At 40.2% G+C, this 21,420-nt stretch overlaps 1 protein-coding gene across 2 annotated transcripts in view; it reads right to left on the minus strand.

Annotated features, from left to right (window-relative positions):
* Positions 1-545: 545 nt before the first annotated feature.
* The window catches only part of LOC148031782 (pyrophosphate-energized membrane proton pump 2-like), a 45,145-nt gene continuing 24,270 nt past the window's right edge, over positions 546-21,420 (minus strand). Inside the window, exons 9-16 of one of the 2 annotated variants that reach the window (XM_087685447.1) lie at positions 17,891-18,011; positions 17,609-17,796; positions 16,984-17,421; positions 16,594-16,758; positions 1,973-2,128; positions 1,728-1,839; positions 1,343-1,562; positions 546-1,178 (exon numbers count right to left, since the gene is read on the minus strand). In XM_087685447.1, coding sequence (XP_087541573.1) covers positions 1,079-1,178; positions 1,343-1,562; positions 1,728-1,839; positions 1,973-2,128; positions 16,594-16,758; positions 16,984-17,421; positions 17,609-17,796; positions 17,891-18,011 — 1,500 coding nt within the window. In that variant the 3' untranslated portion in view covers positions 546-1,078. Of the gene's footprint in view, positions 1,179-1,338; positions 1,563-1,727; positions 1,840-1,972; positions 2,129-16,593; positions 16,759-16,983; positions 17,422-17,608; positions 17,797-17,890; positions 18,012-21,420 lie in introns of those variants that run through there. The other variant, XM_087685448.1, reaches the window with a different exon arrangement.

Genomic DNA, 21,420 nt, shown 5'->3' on the forward strand with positions numbered 1-21,420 from the left:
AAGAGTTTGGATTTTTTTCCTCGGGGGTTTTGCATGTATAAACCAACCATGCTTATACTTGGCATGCCATTGTGGAGACATTGAACATAAGAACTGTGGCCTTGGGCATGGGCATAGATGGGAGGCTACCATTGTTAGTCTCTTCACAATGATATAACTTTTCATGTCGCGTACCAGTCTCTTCTGTTCCACATATCTCGTATTCTTTGCATTTGTACTTTTCTATTTTTTACCTCTATGCATTGATATTATCCCTTCACTTTTGCACTGTGCATCATTGAGACACATGAGAAAAGGCAGGTATGTCTTCAACAATTATCTTCAACACTCAGGATCCATGACCGAAATGAAATCTCCCACGTGTGCATATTCAAGAAAGGTTTTTCTAACTAAAAATTCAGGCTTGTAAACTGAAGTTAACATTATTCTGTAGTTGGGTCATTCCTTGTAAGACGATTGTGGAGTTCTGCATCAAGCAGATTAATTATCTATCGCTTTCCCATTCCAATTCTTTATTGAGATTTGAGCTTCATTTGACACATGCATACATAAGCACATTTTATACTTTCGTGATCTTCAATGAAATCGTGTTGCATCTACCCAAAAAAAAAAAAGGCTCATATGCAAACATCATTGATGCTCTCCATACTGTTATGTCATAATCCGGACAGAACCTTTGAGATTTCATCTCATACCCTAACAAAAGCAGAAGTGGGAAAAACTGAATGTGGACGAAGTAAAGGTGATCAGTCCATTTTGTGTTCATCCTCCAAATGTTCATCACAGAATCATGTACTCTCTTAAACAGATGGACAGAGGTCATGGCCATATCATTGATGGGCTCTGGCCATATACACAATCAATTTTTGGCCCATACAGACTGCACAGGACAATCACTGCTCTAAATAAACCTGCTGTCAGACTACAAAAATGCTCCCAGTCACACTAGTACGATGATGCTCCATCTTTTGAAAGTTGGATCCCATTTACATGTATCATGTTACTTTCATCATATCACCCAAAGCCCATACCAGAAACTCTGAAGAAGCCTTGCTTTAACAGAAGTCCATGACAGATATTAGAAGAATAAAGGTGCCATGACCAATGTAATGGTTGCCAACATTTTGATAAGGACATGAAGCGATGGCCCTGCAGTATCCTTGAAAGGGTCTCCAACTCTGCACATCATAACCATACAGCCTGTTAACTTTCATGAACTGTTAAAACATTCTGAACATTACAACTTCAAACACCTTGATAAGAAAGCAAGTATATAAAAAGTGCAGTAGCATGAGGCTCAGGATGAAGCAAAGTTTAAAGTTTTGACAAATAATACACTCACGTATCTCCAGTGATTGCAGCCTTGTGAGCAGCACTGCCCTTCCCTCCAAGTGCACCACTTTCAATGAACTTCTTGGCATTGTCCCAAGCCCCTCCAGATGTGTTTAGGAAAAGTGCCATCAGAATACCAGAAACAGTGGCGAACATGAGCATTGCAGCAACTGCTTTTGCTCCCAGCAGTGGGTCATCTGAGTACTGTCCAATTAATTTGAACACAACCCCTGAAATCCCATAACCATCACCACCTCCCATAATCAATGTTGTGACACTTCGTGCTTAATCAAACATCATCATCAATTTTCATTACTAAAAGCTTTCTTACTGCAACATGGTATGAATTGTATGATATCATAAAATAAAGAAAAGTCATACAGTAACAAGCATACCAATGACCAAAGGGGAGATGACCGCAAGGGCTCCCGGCTTAATCATTTCACGTAAAGCAGCTGATGCCACAATGGATACACAGCGACCATAGTCGGGTTTGTCATCATATGTCTGCATGTAAACCACTCGAAAATACAAGGATATGAGCATATTATACAAGCATCTTTACCAGTAATCGCTTTCCTAGAGCTCTTCATCTTAAGTTTCTACTTTCCAACAGATAAAGCAAAACTTCAACACATACCATTATACCAGGGTGTTCTATAAATTGCCTACGAACTTCATTGACAACCTCCTGTGCAGTTCGACCAACAGCAACACATGCCCACGCACTAAAAAGATATATCAGCATCGAACCCAATAAACCTCCAATAAAGACTTCAGGGATGGCAATGTCAACCTGTTTAGAACAACCTTGAGCTTTACTTTGGTGCCATCAAAAGCAAGAACAATAAAATCGTCACCAGAAATCATCAAAAATATCTGAATAAAGAGCAAGTGTTTGTGCTGCCATGTTAAAATTCACTGAACTTTGTACACATTGTAAGAAGCTGGGAAGAATAGTGGTTTAGTGTGAAAATAATAGTAATACCATGTCACATTGACATAGGTTTTTTTTTTCTTTTTTTTTTTGGCCAGTAAAGTGTGCCTAATTATATTACTCAGAAGGCTGAATACAACAAAGTGCACACGCTCAACAAACTAGCTGGAGCTGATGCAAATCACAAATCCATCATGTATACAAGCTTCTCAAGGCAATCTGGGAGGGATGGGGGCAAGAAGCCATGGAGGGAGGGTGTATTGCCATCTGGGGCTGCCCACCTGAATCATGAAGAACAGGTCATGGCCGCCCCAAGTGCGCATAAAGTGAAAACAGTGTTCTTGACGGGCTCAAGACTCACCTTGCACCTGGTCCCACTGGCCGCGGAGGGAGTGGATGATGGAGGTCCAAAGCTCTACCAAAGTCGCATATATTGAAAGGCTCTCCCTGCCAAAAACCACCTGACAGCGTGCCTTCCAAATGTGCCATCCTGTAAGACTGCCTATAATCTCCCATACCTCTGAGCGCTTAGTTGTGGGCTCCAATACTTGGCGGATGGGTAAAGCCGCCAAGCTGCACAAGACCTAGACTTGATGAGAAAAATCGTGTCCTACATCCCGGCCTCATACAAGAGGTGACGGCCCTGGCTGACTGCCTGCCAGCAAAAAGCCCCCCACAAAATACATCCAACGCTGGGTGCCACACGGCGAAAAATACGACAGGCTTCTCTCCACATGAGCTATGCCGCCTCGCAAGACCATAGGCAGCGCTTTGGAGTTTCCAAGTAATGCTATAGGCAACGCTTACAACCTCCATCCTGCTGCATCTGGGCCAACAAACTTCCAACAACCAAACCCCCATGTGCCAAAAGCCAAAGGAAATACGACACCCTCCTCGGCCTCCAGCTGTCCCACAGGCGACGCCAAAAGGTCCGACACAAGGCATCCATGATGCTATGCTCCGCCCAGTATCTGCTATGCGAAGGCGCCCAATCCATGTCTATTGACATAGACATAAAGAGAAGGGACACACAATTTTTCTCATCTTTTGAAACATTAATACATTATCGTCTCTCTCATTACCTTCCTCACAGCTTCAATGGCTTCTTATCTCTTTCTGTCTTTCTCTCTCCTATTCTAGCATTTCTCTCTCCTCATCGCTCTCTTTCTCTCTCTTTTGCGCTTCTTCTCTCTTCTATAGTCTCCTCTCTCCTTTTCTCTTTTCTCTAGTTCACTTCTTGACAAGTGCTATCAAAGCATTGGTCTTTGATCCATTTTTCTTCTATTTCAGTCCAATTTTTCACCATAAAAATCAATTCCATGTTGAGTTCAAAGGGCGCGGGGATCGAGACACGCAGTGATTGTTAGCAGTAGAAAGACAGAGAGTGAGAGAGAGCAGAATAGTGGGAAAGAGAGTGAGCACAACTTCTGGGTACAATGACGAGTGTGTACCTCTTTAGATTTTTAGATACATATATATATATATAAAAGTACAAGTGCTAAGGGTGTGTTCACATTCGAGCACATTTAAAAGGCACAAGGGCCTTTATTCCCAACAACCTCCCACCTAAAGGTAATGTGCCTTAAAGAGGAAAAAAGAATTAGCTAAGTCTAGATATGTACAAAGCTGAAATACATATATCTATCCAACTCCCATCATCTGTCGGCAATGAGCAAACCGCTTTGCTGGGAGACCCTTCGTGAGAAGGTCTGCAAGATTATCATCTGTATGCACTTTGACAAGCTCAATGCTCTTGTTGTCAAGTACATCTCTAATAAAGTGGCACTTCACCTGTATGTGCTTCGTCTTTGCATGAAATATGGGATTCCATGCTAGCATGATAGCACTCTGACTATCACAATGGAGAACAAGTAACTCTGTAATGCCAAGCTCTCCCACCAAACGTGAAAGCCATAAAGCCTCCTTGCATGCCTCAGTGGCAGCCACATACTCTACCTCTGTAGTAGACAATGCAACACACTTTTGTAGCCTGGAGATCCAAGAGACTACTCCTGTGAAGGTAAACACATACCCAAAAGTGGACTTTCTACAATCCGCATGACCAGCATAGTTTGCATTCATAACGCCAACAACAGATACCTTTTGATTTCCAAAGCAGATGCACAACTCCTTTGTTTGAGATATCTCATAATACCTTTCACTGCTTCCCAATGCAAAGGCAATGGCAATGTCAAGACTCCCACTGCCAACAACTGAAACATATGGTATCTTGGCCATTTTAGCCCTCTCATCATCCGATGTAGGGGTGTCCTCTGCACTGAATTTCACATATGGAGGCAATGAAACCCCAATTATTTTCCCCCCCTCCATATTGAAATGCTACAAAACCTTGGAGATATACTCCTACTAAGATAGATAGAGTAATCCTTTTGACCTATCTCTGAGTATTTGCGTGCCAAGAATGTGATTTGCATCTCCAAGATCCTTCATGTCAAAGCTGTCATGAAGACTTTGCTTCAGTGAGTCCAAAGCATGAGTATCCATGCCAACAATCAGCATGTCATTAACATACAGAACCAAGATAATCAAGCTGTCATCTGCTACCTTCTCGGTGTACAAGCAGTGATCCACTTGACTTCTATGGAAACCTTGAGACTGCATGAATGTATCAAGCTTATGATACCATTCTCTCGGTGCTTGTTTCAGCCCATACAAAATCCTTTTGAGTTTGCATACCATCTTCTCTTTCCCTTTTTCCACAAACCCTTCAGGTTGCTACATATATATGTCTTTATGCAGATCACCATGTAAGAATGTAGTCTTTACATCCATCTGTATGAGCTCCATATCTTCAGCTGTAACCAAGCCCAAAATGGTTCTCGATGTTGTCATCTTGACTATAGGAGAGAAAATCTCATTAAAGTCAATTCCATGTTTCTACTTGTATCCCTTCGCAACCAATCTTGCTTTGTATTTTGGTGAGGAACCAGAAGTGACCTTCATCTTGTAAACACATTTGCATGGAAGTGTTTTCTGCCCTTTAGCAATTGCACCAAGTCCCAAGAGCCATTTTTCTCAAGAGATTCCATTTCTAACAACATGGCTTTATACCATTTCTTGTTGTCCTGTTTGTCCATTGCTTCCTTGAAGCAAGACGATTTACCACAATGTATCAACATGCCATAATCAGCCACATTATTTACACTAGGAACAAATCTATTAGGTTGTCTAGTAGCCCTAGACGATCTCCTAACCCAATGATCATTGTTTGCTGGCTATTGAGCATTTTCAGCTTGCTGTCCTGGCATTTCAGCCTGCAAATCAGCATTAACAGCTTGTTGTCCTGCCTATTCCTGCACATGTAGTGGCTCATTATCATGGGAAATAGCTGGCTGATCATTTCCAGCATTATTTTCTGCATTTACAAGTTCATTTATAGCAGGTATTTGTTGCTGTACAGCAGGCACATTTTGCTATCCAAAATATATTTCTTCCTGGAATACAACCCTACAGACCTCCTCAGTCTTTTCGGGCTGTTTATACATGCGATCTTCCCGGAAGATAACATCATTGCTACGTTACTTTCCTTTTCTTGGAATCCCATAATCTATACCCCGTTTCACCCTAGTCACCATATCCTAGGAAAATGCATTTACAGAACTTTGGCTCAAGTTCGCTACGTTTTTCTTTACAAATGTACACAAAAACCTCACAGCCAAACACTTTCAGTGAGCTCTTCTTAGGCTGACTCTCTTTCTTCACTTCCTTGCTATCATCTGTCTTCTTGCCCTTTCCTTTTTCTTTCTTCCATCTATAGCAGTCATGTTTAAAGTGACCCTTCTTGCCATAATGATGGCATTCAACATCTTTGCCACGTGATTTACTACGTCCCTTGCTGTCAGATTTGCCTTTCTGCTATGATCTGCCCCTAGTATGCATAGCATTGGAAGACTTATTGGATGCATTGTTCTGCCAATTTATTTCTTCCATGAGTAGAGCACTCTCTACATCAGCATACAAAAGAATCGCATTAGAGTTGCTCATAGCAATCCTAAATGTATCCCAACTCTCTCGCAGAGTGCAAAGCAAGAACATAGCCTTAAATTCTTTATCAATCAAGAACTTCAAGGCAACCAGCTAGCTGATAGTCCAAATAGCATATGCAAAATCCAAACCTTCAAAGTTAAATAGCAAGGCACAGAAATTGATAGCTTGATGGTTGAGCGTGCAAGCTCATTTAACTCAACCCAATCTTCATGTTCCATGTCTGCGGGCTTTGCCCCTTTGGTCTTAATCGGCTTTGCCTGCTTCTTCTGCAACACGATATTGTAGCACTGTTTTTGCCTAACTGCAAAGTTATGTGCTCCTTCAAGCTTCTTAATGTGCATGAGATTACTATTGTCACTACTGCCAACCATGATTTTTGGCCCAAATGTGACCAAAAAATTTAGCAAATGCAGGCCCAAACTGTCACACAAGTAACCAAGGTACAAACAAGTACCAACCAGCAATAAATGACCGCGTAGAAACAGAAATTTTAGATCTATGAGTAAATTTTCAGAAGCACCAAACCATGTGCTACAGCATTCACAACTGATTATAGTTGTTCGAAGGGCAAATACATCACATTACATGAGAAGTCCCAAATTTTAGCTGCAATTTTTGTTGTACATGTACCCACAAGCATAAAATTTGACACGCACGGTCAAAAGCCCCAAAATTTTTGTACTCAAAGCATCAACCATACATCTAGACTATCTCTAACATGCATAGAACAAGCCAATTTTGCCAAAATAGAGCAATTTCAGCAAAACCCCCAAATTTCAATGACTGATTTGTCTTGATTGCATTAATACATGTTCCCGAAAGCATAAAACGGGCAAAATTAGCAAAATTTCACAAAATTTTGCAAAAGCCCCAGATTTCTCGGGTCCAAATGTGCACCAATGTCAACCAATTTGACTCAGCTGAACAGAATTTCACTAATACAATAAAAGCCCCAAATTTTATTGGTCCAATGTTGAGAAATTTCACTCAAATGAGTAAAACTTTAATCATTTTGGCAAAATCCCCAATTCAAATGCGCACAATGTCTGCAATTTCTAACGCAGATGCCTCAACTTTGCATGAACAGCACTCAATCTGAAAAAAGCCCCAAATTGATCGCCCATCGTATCCCGTCGTCAACGCCTGTGAAGTCACCGTGCAGTCGCGTCGTTGGTCATGCCTGGTTGTGTATCATCCGCTGTCGTTTCGTCGGAAGTCTGAACCAGTAGACTGCCTCTCCTGCACACGAGCCTCTACCTGCGACTCTGCACCTGTCGACTGCCTCTCCTGCGTACAAGCCTTTGCCTGCGACTCTCCTGCACCTGTCGACTGCTTGGTCTCGAGAAGCGTGCACTCCTTGCCACTTTGATACCAATTTGTTGAGCTCAAAGGGTGTGGGGATCGAGACATGCAGTGATTGTTAGCAATAGAAAGATAGAGTGAGAGAGAGCAAAGTAGTGGGAAAGAGAGTGAGCACGACTTGTGGGTACAATGATAAGTGTGTACCTCTTTAAAGATATATATATATGTGTGTGTGTGTGTGTGTGTGTGTGTGTGTGTGTGTGTGTGTGTGTGAAAGAACAAGTACTAAGGGTGTGTTCACACCCGAGCACATTTAAAAGGCACGAGGGCCTTTATTCCCAACATTTCAAATAAGTACTACAAGTATAAGACAAGGACAGTGACTAGCAATGGCTTGTAGGACATCTACAGTGAGATGAAGACTATATCTAGAGATCTTTGAAACTGATATGGCAATGGAAAACCAAAATAACAGGTCGTCATCAAACTTTCATGCAAATTTTGGAGGTATTTGGTAAAATAAGGACTAACTGGACTAGGAGCAAACTTAAACCTTAGTTACTTTTTGAGTGGAGCTTCTCTCTCCCTCTCTTCCAAGCTTTTGGCTCAAGCTTCCATGGTGGCTACCAAGATAACCATCAATCTTGCTCTCCAGTGACACCTTCTTCCTATTAGACCATGGGGCAATGATTCTTCAACTCTTGTACAACAGATAGAGTACCTATGTCAGACAATTGATGTAATGATTGAGGACAGGAAGCAACCCGAAAAATGCGTTGAATTCTTGCAACAGCTCTCAACTCCATAGCCACCTCAATCAACTCCCTAATGGATTGCATGATCATTGAACTCCTACTCGGCCTTGTCTTCAGCAAGAACAAGCTTTAAAGGTCACTAATCTTCATCTTTTTCCTCTAAAACCCTAAAATACAATAGGGCAGCCATAGCTTCAAACAAGGAAGCTTCAATTTCTTCAATCTTTGGCCCTTCCCGACCTCCAAAGCCTCTCTACCATCATTTTGAAGTAAAATAGACTCCAAGATTGAAGATATTATAATGATTTCAGCCTATTGAGGATCTTAAAGCTCATATTGAAGGTTTATTTTGGGACTTTTTTTCAAGAGGCTTGAATCTTTGACATTCAAGAGTTTAAGCAAGCCCAGGGCATTGATTCTTCATAGATTCAACCATATTTGAGCTTATATGGACTGATCTTATGGATTTTTCAAGCTTTATGGTGGATTCATGGTGGATTATGGAGGGCTTTTTCAAATATTTGGATTGAAGTTGGCATCAATCATCTTCTTCAAGCTTAATCAAGGTATTCCATTTGCTTAGTCTCTGAAATCTCTCAATAATCCACTTGCTTTAGCTTTTCCACTTGTTGATGAGAGATTATTGGTCAATTAATTCTCAAAATTGATCAATAGATCAAAGATTAGTACTCTTTCTATTAATCAAAGCCTATTACATTGAATCTCAGCATTCATTTCAATCTTGTTTCATTATATATATCATTTACAATGTTTTGATGCATAACCTTGACTTGATTGGCCGATTTCCTTTACCCAAGATTGAAATATTGTAAAGGGCAAGTATTAGTAATCAATGAGTCATTGAATTGCATTGGTAAGACCCTCTTCCCATACATTTTGTGAAATTTTCCATTCTCTTGCATTTCATGAAAATGATTGAATAGATATTTGAGTAATGCATCTCAAGCTGATTGATCAGAGTAGTAAGCCGCTACTATGTTGATATTCCCACCAAGAAAAAAGATGGATGCCGGAGGAGATAGTAAGACAAAAGAGAGGTGACCCTTCCTCACTATTAAAGATCCCGAAGGGGTGCAAACAACGGACCCAAGGGAAACTTTGCCCACATCCTAGTGATTCGGAGCCCGTGTAGGAAGCCTGCCCTATCGTTTTATCCCTCACACGGGTACGACGAGTGGAGTATTAAAAATTGAAGCACTTTCAAAGACTAAGTATCTTCAAGAGCAAAACAAGGTAAAATAGAGAATTTACAGGACAATGCAAGGTATATACAAGTCATTACAAGTACCATCTTCATTACTGAAGTACAGGTGTAGGTACTATAGGGTTCCCACAAGTCATATTCAGCCTCCTATAGGGTTTGGTAGCCATTTGGGACCACCATTTTACTCTTACAGGTAGAAATAGAGTACTTCAAGTTTAAACAAGGTGTACACATGGACAATTCAGACTCAGATATTGAATTGCAGAATTTTCTGTCCTAAACCTGTTATGACATACTATAGCTCATCTTAAAGAGGAAATCGTTGACTTCGATTTGAATCAAAAAGTTTGGAAATCGGAGTTTTCTAGCTGAAGTTATAGCCAATTATCTGACAGGGGATACTGCAGGACTGTACTACTATTGCAAGTCATAAAGACAAGAATAAGGCCCAAGATGAGTATGCACAGCAAATCAAAGATTCCATGCTAGATAATACACCTCAAGAGGGCCCTGAAGAGCCTCAAGTGCATAGGAAAATTAATGCACTTAATAATACCATGTGTGAACATGAGAATAGATATGCTCAAAGGCATATGGAGCTATTATCTAGAGTGGAGTAGATGGTATTGTCTACTAGTCAAACGACGTCTTCCAATGAGAAGTTGGTGGATTTCACTACTCAAACAAAGGCCTCAATTGACAAGTTAGTAGAATCTAATGCTCAAATAATGGCTTAATTCTCCCAATAGATACAAATGCAAATAGAAACCAAGGAAGCTAGAGAGAAAGCTCATTCAAACAGTGAGCCTTCAATCCTACTTTAGCCAACTAACCAAAATGGTCAAGGTCATGGTATCATTGGACGAAGAGGTATTCCAAATAGTCAATATGAAATAAGTGAGACTTCACAAAGGCATGATGACTATTTGGACAATTTGAATGGTGCTAATTCTCAACCTTTTGGACTGAATACCCAACTTCCTAAAGGTCCTCTACCAATGGGAAGGTTTAATACTAGTTCTCAGGTACCTATTGGGAGAGTTCCATCTTATTTTGGGGGTTCCATGCCTAATACTCATGAGCAGTCTATTTTGAGACAGCAACCCTTTCATAAAAGAGAGCTAAAGGATAAGATCATTTTGGTAAAGTACAATGGTCAATCATCTTTACCATCCGATCTAGAGGAATGGATTTCAAAATTGAAATCTTACCTTGATATATTCATAACTGATGATATAAAGGATTTCAAAATTGAAATCTTACTTTGATATATTCATAACTGATGATATAAAGATTCATTTTGCATCTTTGCATTTGGAGGGATTTGCACAAACTTAGTGGAGATACATTAAGAAGAAGAACATACTTGTAGAAAATTGGGATGCATTCAAGACACTTATGGCTGAGGTCTTTGTCTCTCCTCTTGAAAAAGAGAAATTGGCACGGAGATGGTATGGATTAGAGCAAAGAGGCCTAAGTATACGGGAGTATACACCAATTCCTCAATCGTACCATGTATATAAAGAGCATTAGTGATGAAACTAAACTCCACAAGTATATGTATGGTTTAGAGCCATCTTTATCAGCTGATGTTATGGCGCAAAACCCTGCCAATCTTTTCAAAGCTATTGAGCTTGCGGAGCACTATGAAAGAAAATATAGAAAGGAGTCCCCATTTCACCCTAGTTATGGACAACCAAGGACTGTGTTAAAACAGGGACAAGTTGGCAATGTTTATGTTAGCAATCATGCACCAAGTGGGAGCTTAAGAGTGCCAACTTATCTGTCATTCAATGCTAAAAGACCTCAAAGCAATTTCAGAACAGCAAACAGTCCAAGAGTAGATTTCAAACAAGGGGACAACAAGCCTAAATCTATTTCAGCCAATATGAATCCAGAGTCTATTCCTATGGACCTCTACAAAGAAAGAAAAGAAAAAGGCTTATACTTCAAATGTGGAAATAAGTATACAACTGATCATGCCACAAAGTGTGTATACAAAAATGCAAAAGCCAAGATTCATAGTATGTTAGTCTTTGAGGATTCTAAAGATGACATTGATGAGACCAATGCATTTATACCTATTGTTGAAAATGACCTTTTGATCCAGGTGGGAGTTTTCCTTTTGATCCAGGAGGAACTTATGATGAGTCATTTGCTGCCATTGGTTGTTCCATTTCCATGGATGCTTAGGCAGGTTCTAAGAGCCCTAATACACTTCGTATGAAGGGTAATATTCATGGGAAGGATGTATTCATTCTGATAGATAGTGGCAATACACACAAATTTGTGAATAAGTCCATTTTGGACAAGCTGAATTGTCTTCCCACCGACTTACAGCAGCCCATAAGAGTTCAGGTAGCCAATGGTGAAGAAAAAATCAGCACTCAAATATGCCCACAGGTTTCTCTGCAACTAGCTGAAAATTATGAAGCAAAAGTAAACTTGATAACCTTGGAAATGGGGCCCATAGATATTGTACTCGGTTGTAATTGGTTGATAACATTAGGCAAAATCACTATAGATTTCTCAAAACTGTATATGGAGTTTATCTTTGATGGACAGCTCATCCATTTACAAGGAATTCCTACTAAATCAAATTTTCAGCCTATCACCACTCAACTCAAAAAGGAGTACAAGAGGCGCTTTCAAATCTTTGTTTTGCACTTGAATAAAGAGGTTGATCAGTCCACAAATTCAACAAGTCATCCAACTTTGAAAACTCTTCTTGAAGAGTACATGGATTTGTTTGAAGTGCCTACTTCATTGCCTCCCAAAAGAGCAGTAGATTACCCAATTGATTTGGAGCCCAACTCAAAGCCAATTAATAAGCCACCTTACAGATTATCCAAGTGTGAGCGTAAAGAAGTAACCAAGCAAATCAAGGAGCTTCTTGAAATGGAATTCGTTAAACCTAGTTCTTCACCTTATGCATCTCCGATCTTGTTAGTTAAAAAGAAAGATGGATCTTTCAAGATGTATATCGATTACAGGGATCTAAACAAGATCAAAGTGAAGAACAGGTATCCAATACCCAAAATTGATGATTTGCTTAATGAGCTCAAGGGGGCTAGATTCTTTACGAAGATTGACTTGAGGTCAAGGTATCATCAAATCCATATGCAAAAGGGTGATGAAATCAAGACTACTTTTAGGACTAATCAAGGGCTCTACCATTTCTTAGTGGTGCCATTTGGGCTTACAAATGCTCTAGCTACCTTCTAGAGTCTGATGAACAAGATTTTATAGCCTTTCCTATTTCCATTTGTCCTAGTCTTCTTTGATGACATTTTGATTTACAGTAAGACCCTTCATGACCATTTATCGCACGAGGAAAGTTTTTAATGTATTAAGGCATCACAGACTCTTTGCTAAGGAGAAGAAATGCTCTTTCATTCAGACTAAAGTGGAATACTTGGGACATATTGTCAATGAAAAAGAGATCCAGACTAACCCCAATAAGGTGCAATGTGTTAAAGATTGGCCAACACCTACTACCACTACTTCGCTTAGAGAATTTATTGGTCTATCTTCATTTTATTGCCAATTCATCAAGCATTATACGGCTATTGCAGCTCCTTTGACTGATAGGTTGAAGAAGGAAGCTTTCTTTTGGGATGCTCTTGCAAATAGTAGCTTCAACCAGTTAAAGGAACTCCTTACTTCTGCTCCTATTCTAGTATGCCCGGATTTTTCAAAGCAGTTTACCATACTGTGTAATACCAATGGCTGAGGCATAGAGGTTGTTTTGTTACAAGAGCATGAAGTAATTGCCTTTGAAAGTCGCAACCTTACAAATAAGGAGATGGCTATGAATATCTATGACCAAGAGATGTTGGCTATTTTGCATGCAATAAAGAAATGACCCCATTATTTATATGGCAGTCGGTTTAGAGTTCAAAGTGATCATAGTGTCCTTAAGTATTTCCTCACTAAGTTCAATCTTACCCCTAAGCAGCATAGGTGAGAAGCTACACTGCAAAATTATGACTTTGACATCTCTTATACGAGGGGCAAAGATAATGTAGTGATTGATTCTCTTTCTTATAAGTGGACCTGTAAAGTTTCAGCTATGATTGAGCTACATAGTGATTGGATTGAAGAATTACATAAAGCCTATCTTTTGGATGAAGAGCTCAATCATATTTTTTAGAAATTACAGTAAGGTCTCATGGAAGATAACTCGCATTATCAGCTTAAAAATGGCCTAATCTAGTTAAATGGCAAGATTGTCATTCCTTCTACTTCTTCTTTTATACGGAAAATTATGGGGGAGTTACATTCTTCGCCTTTAGCAGGACACCTTGGAGTTTTCAAAACCTATGATAAGATCAATAAAAGCTTTTATTGGAAAGTGGAAAGATGTCAAAGATTTTGTTATGAAGTACATGCCTTGTTAGTAGAATAAGGACAGCACCCATAAGCCAGGTGGTTTGTTGCAGCCATTTCAGATTCCTACAAGCAAATGGATGCACATTACCATGGATTTCATTATTGGCTTGCCTACTACCAAAAAGAGATGGAATAGTATATATGTGGTGGTAGATAGACTCACCAAGGCAGCCCATTTCATTCCAATCAAGACCCAGTTTATTGCTTCTCAAGTGACCAGTCAGTTTATGGAGCAGATTTTTAGATTACATGGATTACTACAAGTGACCGTTCATGACAAAGATTCAAAGTTCATAAGTAACTTTTGGCAGGCGACATTCACATCCATGGGTACTAAATTGGCTCCCTCTACAACCTATCATCTACAAACTGATGGACAGACGAAAAGTGGTTGGAGACTTATCTTCGTCATTTTTGTTATGATGTCCAGAATTCATGGGATTCTTGATTACACTTGGCTGAGTTTGCCTACAATAACTCCACTCATACTAGCATTGGAGTTTCACCCTTTGAGGCTATGTATGGATATAAGGTGCCCTTACCCACAGTTATCTTCAATGAAAGAATCAATCCTCATGGGAAAAAAGAATAGGAAAAAATGCAGACCCTTCTTCAACAGTATAAAATAAATCTTAGAAAAGCCAAAGACCAAATGAAGATGTATGCAAATGAGAAGAGACAACCTTTAGAGTTCCAAGAAGGAGAATTAGTTTTGTTGAAGATACCTAAGTCTCGGTATTCTACTTTGAAGGATGGATCCGGTAACAAGCTTGCTCGCAGGAATATGTATACAGATGAGAAGAGGCGACCTTTAGAGTTCCAAGAAGGAGAATTAGTTTTGTTGAAGATACCCAAGTCTCGGTATTCTACTTTGAAGGATGGATCCGGTAACAAGCTTACTCATAGATTTTATGGACCCCACAGGATCCTAAAACGCATTGGAAACTTGGCATATAGATTAAAGCTACCCTCTTCCACTAAGATTCATAATGTATTCCATGTTAGTCAACTCAAGCCTTTCTATGGTGATTATGTTGATACAATTGATGAGCTTCCACCTATCAATGAAAAATGTCTTATTCAGTATATCCCAGAGATTGCCATAAGTCAGCATGAGAAGAAGCTTCACTCTTGCTCCATCATTGAATATTTGATCAAATGGAGAGGTTTGCCACTTGAGGAGAGCTTCTTGGAGACCTGATTCTATACTAGATGAGTTTTCTTACCTACAGGACACATAGTGGCTGAAGTTTACTGACTATGGAGCCAGTTATGATGCAGACAGGAACCTGACAACAACATGCTGTTTTAGAATAGTTTTTATTTTGCCTAATTTTCAAAATTATGCCACCTACATAGGGTCAAAGTACTCCTCAAGAGCTACGTATGACATATTGCACGCTTCATTTGGATACTTCTACTAGAAGTTATAGCAGATTTGGTCCAGCAAGGTCTCGGCAAGCTGTTTTTTAAACTTTCATTCATTTTCCAATTTGTATAGCTGAAAACAAAGTAGTACTCTGTTCCATCCATCCTTTTTCCATCTTTGTAAGTTTGTTTTTTAGGGCAAAAACCTTTGGGACAGGATGGGTTGTAAGAAACTGAAAAGAATAGTGGTTTAGTGTGAAAACAATAGTAATACCATGTCACATTGACATAGGTATAAAAGGAAGAGACATGTAATTTTTCTCATCTTTTAAAACATTAATACATTACTGTCTCTCTCCCCATTACCTTGCTCATAGCTTCAATGGCTTCTTACCTCTTTCTGTCTTTCTCTCACCTATTCTAGTATTTCTCTCTCCTCGTCACTCTCTTCTACAGTCTTCTCTCTCCTCTTTCTCTCTCTCCAGTTCACTTCTCAACACAGCTCTTAATGGAAAAAAGCACTCAAAATATAGTAATCTATCCTCCTTGCACTGCAGGAAATAGGTCACAGAAGTCAACCCACTTGCAATCGACAAGGGCAGAGTGCTGAATACCTGTACAGCTAAGTTAGAACATGAACTAACAAGAATGCAGGGAAAGGAAAGTTTACTTGCTAGATGGCGCCTGCAAGAAACGAGTCCAATGTAGTACTACAAACAAATGTTGCAGCTTTAACTCTCATATTAACCAGTTTATAACATAATTATAAGTGCAGTGCTATATTTCCATCACTTCAGCCAGTAAAGGGGATAAGGCTCAATAGTTGGATATTAGCAGTGAATATGCATCCCCATCGAGAATGAACTTTGGTATAATCTCAACCTGCTGGAATATACATGTTGCATAATCAAGACCTTTCATCTAACTATTGCCAGAGTGTTGGGGCATTTCCTGAATTCCAGTCTTTGGGGAATGCAAAGGAGGGAGACAGCTTCAAGCTGAATTTGCAGAAATACAGTAAATTGCCCATGCATGTCACAGCCTTTGACCAGCTTTCCCATCATACTGCAGTAAGCCACAGATAGCCAATCTGTTTCTAACAGAGCCTAGGAAATGCTGGGATTGAGTTCTAGATAATTCCAATCAATAAACTATAGGGTAATGGGTGGAGACCAGAAAATTTCACAAAATATGGTTCTACTGCAAATCAAAATGAAAAACAATAACTTAAAGAAGCAATGAAGTTGCACTACAGACATGGGAGGAACAATTACCTGGGTAAAGCTCACTCCAGCAAGATGGGCTACTTCATCCATGTATGCACTAAAGAGTAGAAAAGATGCCAAAGCAGCAGAACCAATCGCAAAACCTTTGGTCGTAGCTTTTGTGGTGTTGCCAACAGCATCAAGAAGATCAGTTATTTCCCTGACATTGTCTGGCTGCATTAGCATGCAAGGAGTAAGTCATAGCAGCAAAAATCGCAAAACAATCTACGAAACAAACTAGTTCCCTTAGTATTTAGAATAGGAAATACTAGGACACCTGCATATAAAATCCAACACTTCTCAATCAAGTAATGAATTGCAAACCCCGGCCCCAATCTTGATATTGAGACACACTGCGCACCTCAAACTGGTGGGGAAGGAAAGTAGAAAGTGTGCTACCTGTTGACTCATCTCCACAATGCCTCCTGCATTATCTGCAATGGGTCCAAACATGTCCATCGTAAGGACATAAGCTGCGGTGCTTAGCATCCCCATTGTGGCAACAGCAGTTCCAAACAGGCCACCAGTCGGCAGACCATCAGGACCAACCAATCCAGATGTTTTCCCCAACCAATAAGCAGAGATTATTGAGATACTGATTACAAGAACTGGCATGGCCGTTGACTCCAGACCAAGCCCAACACCAGCTATGACATTAGTTCCATGGCCTGTAGAACTTGCTAATGCCACTGCACGCACAGGCTCATACTTATAATCTGTGTAGTACTGAGAGATCCAAACAAAGATATATGCTGTGAAAATCCCAACCAGCCCACACATGGCAAAGTGTAACCAAGCCATTGGTGCTTGTTCTGTATAAAGTAACCACCTTGTCGACTGTTGCCAGCATTTACAACAAAGGAGTCAGCAATGCTTGTCAGCAGTTAACGTAAAAGTCTTTAGTCCAAAGAAGAGACATTAATACTTTCTTACTAGTGCACTATTGCTAATGTTACAAACTATATTACAGCTTGATCTCTAAACAGCTATCTAGCTGATTTTGAAAGTATGTTGCATATCTTACTCCACCAAAAGCAATAACTGCTAGGAAAAGTGTCACTGAATAGCCCTTCTGCAATATGGCCATTGGATCTTCTACAACTGCCTTTGAACCTGGATCGCGTGTACCTCTGATTGACATTATTCCAATTGCCGAAACCACGAGATCAAAAGAATGTATAACAAGAGGAAACAGTATAAATCCAGAAGCATCTGCACACAGAGGATAGAAACATTTAGTATTTATTATCAATCCACCCTCAAGCTAGTAACACAGGCCAGCAGTTCAGGTTCGTGCTTGGAATACCTTCTAGTCTGCAACGCTTTGCCATGCTTCCACCCAGTATCATTGCACTTATAATTTCTGCAGCAATGCTTTCAAACAGATCTGCCCCCCTTGCAGCACAGTCACCAACATTATCACCAACCTGAAATGACAGATAGCAACAGATTAGCTCAAAATCCCCCCTTTCCTCCTTCCCTTCCTCCCTCTGCTATGGCCGCAACTTCAAGGCCTAAGTTCTTCAAGCAATGTGCATGCATTGGCCTTCCCTTCCTAATATTCCCTTCCTAATGCTGCAACCATAATGCCCCCCTTCTAACGCTGAAGGAAAAATCTCCCTTTCCAAGTTGACTGCTCAGATGTCATGACATGTTCATGTCTTGTCCCTGCCAGCTCAAATTACCTCCTATCCAATACAATTTCCACTGCCTAACCTCATTTGTCTCCTAGCCCACTTAGCCATGCTTGGCCTCCTTGTGTCCCAGACCACTGTAATATTTGGGCTCAAGGACAGCCAGGTTAACTCTTGCCTTGAGTTAGTTGACCAAGCTACTATTGGGGTAAAGGCCAATGTGGCCGGCCACCAATCTTACTCACTAACCATAACTATATATTCTTTATTCTTTGTATGATGAGACAATAAGGTGTGGCTCACAAGAGAGCTATTGGAGGCACCACAAACATAGCGTCTATGTGCATGTGCATGTGCGCACACACGCGCACAATCTCCATTCTCCTTGCGGCTCCAACAATTCGTATCAGAGCAAGAGGGAGTCTCCAACTAGTGCCACCAACAAAAATCTTCATGGTCCCCGTTTTGGATGAGATTTGACGTACGCAATGTAAAGATATGCTAGGTTTGCACAAAGAAAAACATGGCACATACAAAGCCGGTTCAAACACAATAAAACTTAGACAGCAATGCAACAAATGCAAAACACAAAAACACAAACACAAATAGAGAGGAAAGAGAACTCTAAAGTGAATAAATCAATGCTATAAATGAATGGGAGAATGTATAGAATGCTCAAGGGCAGAGTTGTACAACAGCCGATGGCTCTCCTAAGAACGGGCTGAGGGAGGTGTCGATGTGTGTCATCCACCGGAGATAGATCCCAAGTGCAATAACCACCAATTGGAGCAGAGGCTGATGAAGAAAAGTGCTGAAAACACAAAAATGACCTATTATAGATGCAAATGCAAATCAAGCTGGTGCTGGAAATGGAAGGGAGTGCAGCCTGGAACCAAAATGCAGCAGTCTCTGGGGCTGGAACTAGTAAACACAGCTACGTAACCACTTGAAGATGATGGCAACAGATCACTAGCAGTAGTGCAAAGCTGTGCAGCAACTATAGACCACGTAGCAACAATCCTTGGGGACCGAAAATCTAGTGGAAGAGGGTTAATGACCGAAACATGCAAGACAAGGATAAGCTGAATTGTGGGTAGCCCGTCCATTTATAGATGTGAAAGGATCCTCCCAAATTAGAGTTTTTGCTTATGGGACACAAACACTCTGTAAGACCATAATGAAACTTTTGGTAATTTACATGTTTTTGGGGTGTTTTAAAGAGCTAATCAATTTGTAATGCATTTTTAGCTCAACATGTCCTCTCAAGCCCAAAACTAGAACCAAGAAGGAATTGGAAGAAAAGCTCAAGCCCATCTATACCCCAAGGTATCCCACCCAAAGCAATCATGGCATCGGACAAAGGGGGCACGTCAATTGCCTAGTGGCCTACCAAGACAACACGGCAACTATTATCTTACCAAGGGAGTCCAAGTGACCACCCCACAAAGGCCAAGGAATGAGATGCATGTTGGGAATAAAGGGTCACCCTGCCTTTTACCGTGTTCGTGTGTGCACGCACCCTTACACATGTACTATATATGTATTATCAAAAAGCTAAAGTGGTACTTTTGAGATTGTACCCACATTGAGTCTTCTGCTCTCTCTCTCACTCACTTTCTACTCTGAACTTGTTGTCTCTCACTGTGCAAACCACAACATCACATGTCTCGATCCTCACGTACTCCGCTAACAAACTGGCATCAGAGCTTAGGTTGCTCGGCTACATCAAGGCAGTCGTTAGAGCTACGTCAAGACAATCACCATGACTGCGTCAAGCAGTCCATCAAGGTGCATCAAACAGTCTGTTCAAACTGCATCAAACCATCAGGCTGCGTCAGACAGTCAGACAGCTCAAACTGTAGGCGACACTCCAATCAAGGTAACATGATAGATTTTCCATTATTTTCCAAAATTTCAAAGGTTTTCTAAATTAAACCTTTGGCCCATTGATGAGCATTCGCATGAGTAAGCATAGTGTGAAACTTTGGGCCGAAAAATTTGGGCTTTTCTTGGATTTGGGAATTTTGATACAAAACAAGACAATTTGATTCAGAAATTGCAAATTTGGTGCACATTTGCTCGGGAAATTTGGGGCTTTCCACATTTTAGTGAAATTTTGTCGATTTCACTGAAGTTTGTGCACATGAGAAACGAGAAAATTGGGGCTTTTGCAAAATGTCATCAAATTGTGCAAGAATTGCCTAGTATATGCACTTGGGTACATGTATTGATGCAATTTGGGCGGCTTTGCCTTTGAAAATTTGGGGCTTTTAACTGCAATCATCAAATTTGTTTCCCGAAAATGCATTTGGAACAGTAATTGCAATAGAATTTTGGGGATTTCACATGTAATTGGTGCATTGGCCTATAAATCTGGTTGTAATTGATTGTGCAGTGCAATAGTAAGCATTCTCTATTTTTGGAAATCAATTTGTAGATCTGAAATTTCTGCAATTTCTTGATTTTCACTGCTGGTTGATACTTGCAACGTATTGTGGTCATTTGTGTGACATTTGGGCTTGCATTTGCTGATATCTAAGTCAATTTAGTGCTGCAAATCATGGCTGGAAACAGTGACTGCAGCAACCTTTTGCACATCAAGAAGCTTGAGTGTGCACACAATTTTGCAATATGGCAAAAATAGTGCTACAATGTCTTGGTGCAGAAGAAACAGGTGAAGCATATCAAACCGAAGGGAATAAGACCAGCACGTATGGAACAAGAAGAGTGGGATGATTTGGATGAGCTTGCATGCTTTAACATAGAGCTCTCAGTGTCAGACAACTTGCTCTTTAACATTGAGAAGCTAAATTCTGCATATGAAATGTAGTGAAGACTTGAGGAATTGTATACTCAAAAAAGTGCAGCCAGCAAGATTTATTGGCTGAAAATTTTGATGGACCTTCACATGAAGGAAGATACAGCCATGTCTATACATTTGAATGAGTTCAACTCAATTTTCAGTCAGCTAATTGCTTTGGATTTCCACATTGATGATGAGTTCAAGGCTACTTTCTTGCTATGCACTTTACCTAAAAGTTACGATACTTTCAAGACAGCTTTGAGTAACTCAAATGCTCATTTGTTCTATTTTGATGTGGACAGTTCTTTGCTGATGAAAGAACTCAACAAGCAAAATAATTCAACAAACAAGTCTTCTAATGCATTGCACACTAGGGGCATATTTCAGCAAAAGGGCAGT

The sequence above is a fragment of the Lygodium microphyllum genome, chromosome 9 (genome assembly GCF_053477565.2).
Source record: "Lygodium microphyllum isolate KBCC chromosome 9, Lygodium_microphyllum_v1.1.10, whole genome shotgun sequence".
Taxonomy (NCBI): Eukaryota; Viridiplantae; Streptophyta; class Polypodiopsida; order Schizaeales; family Lygodiaceae; genus Lygodium; species Lygodium microphyllum.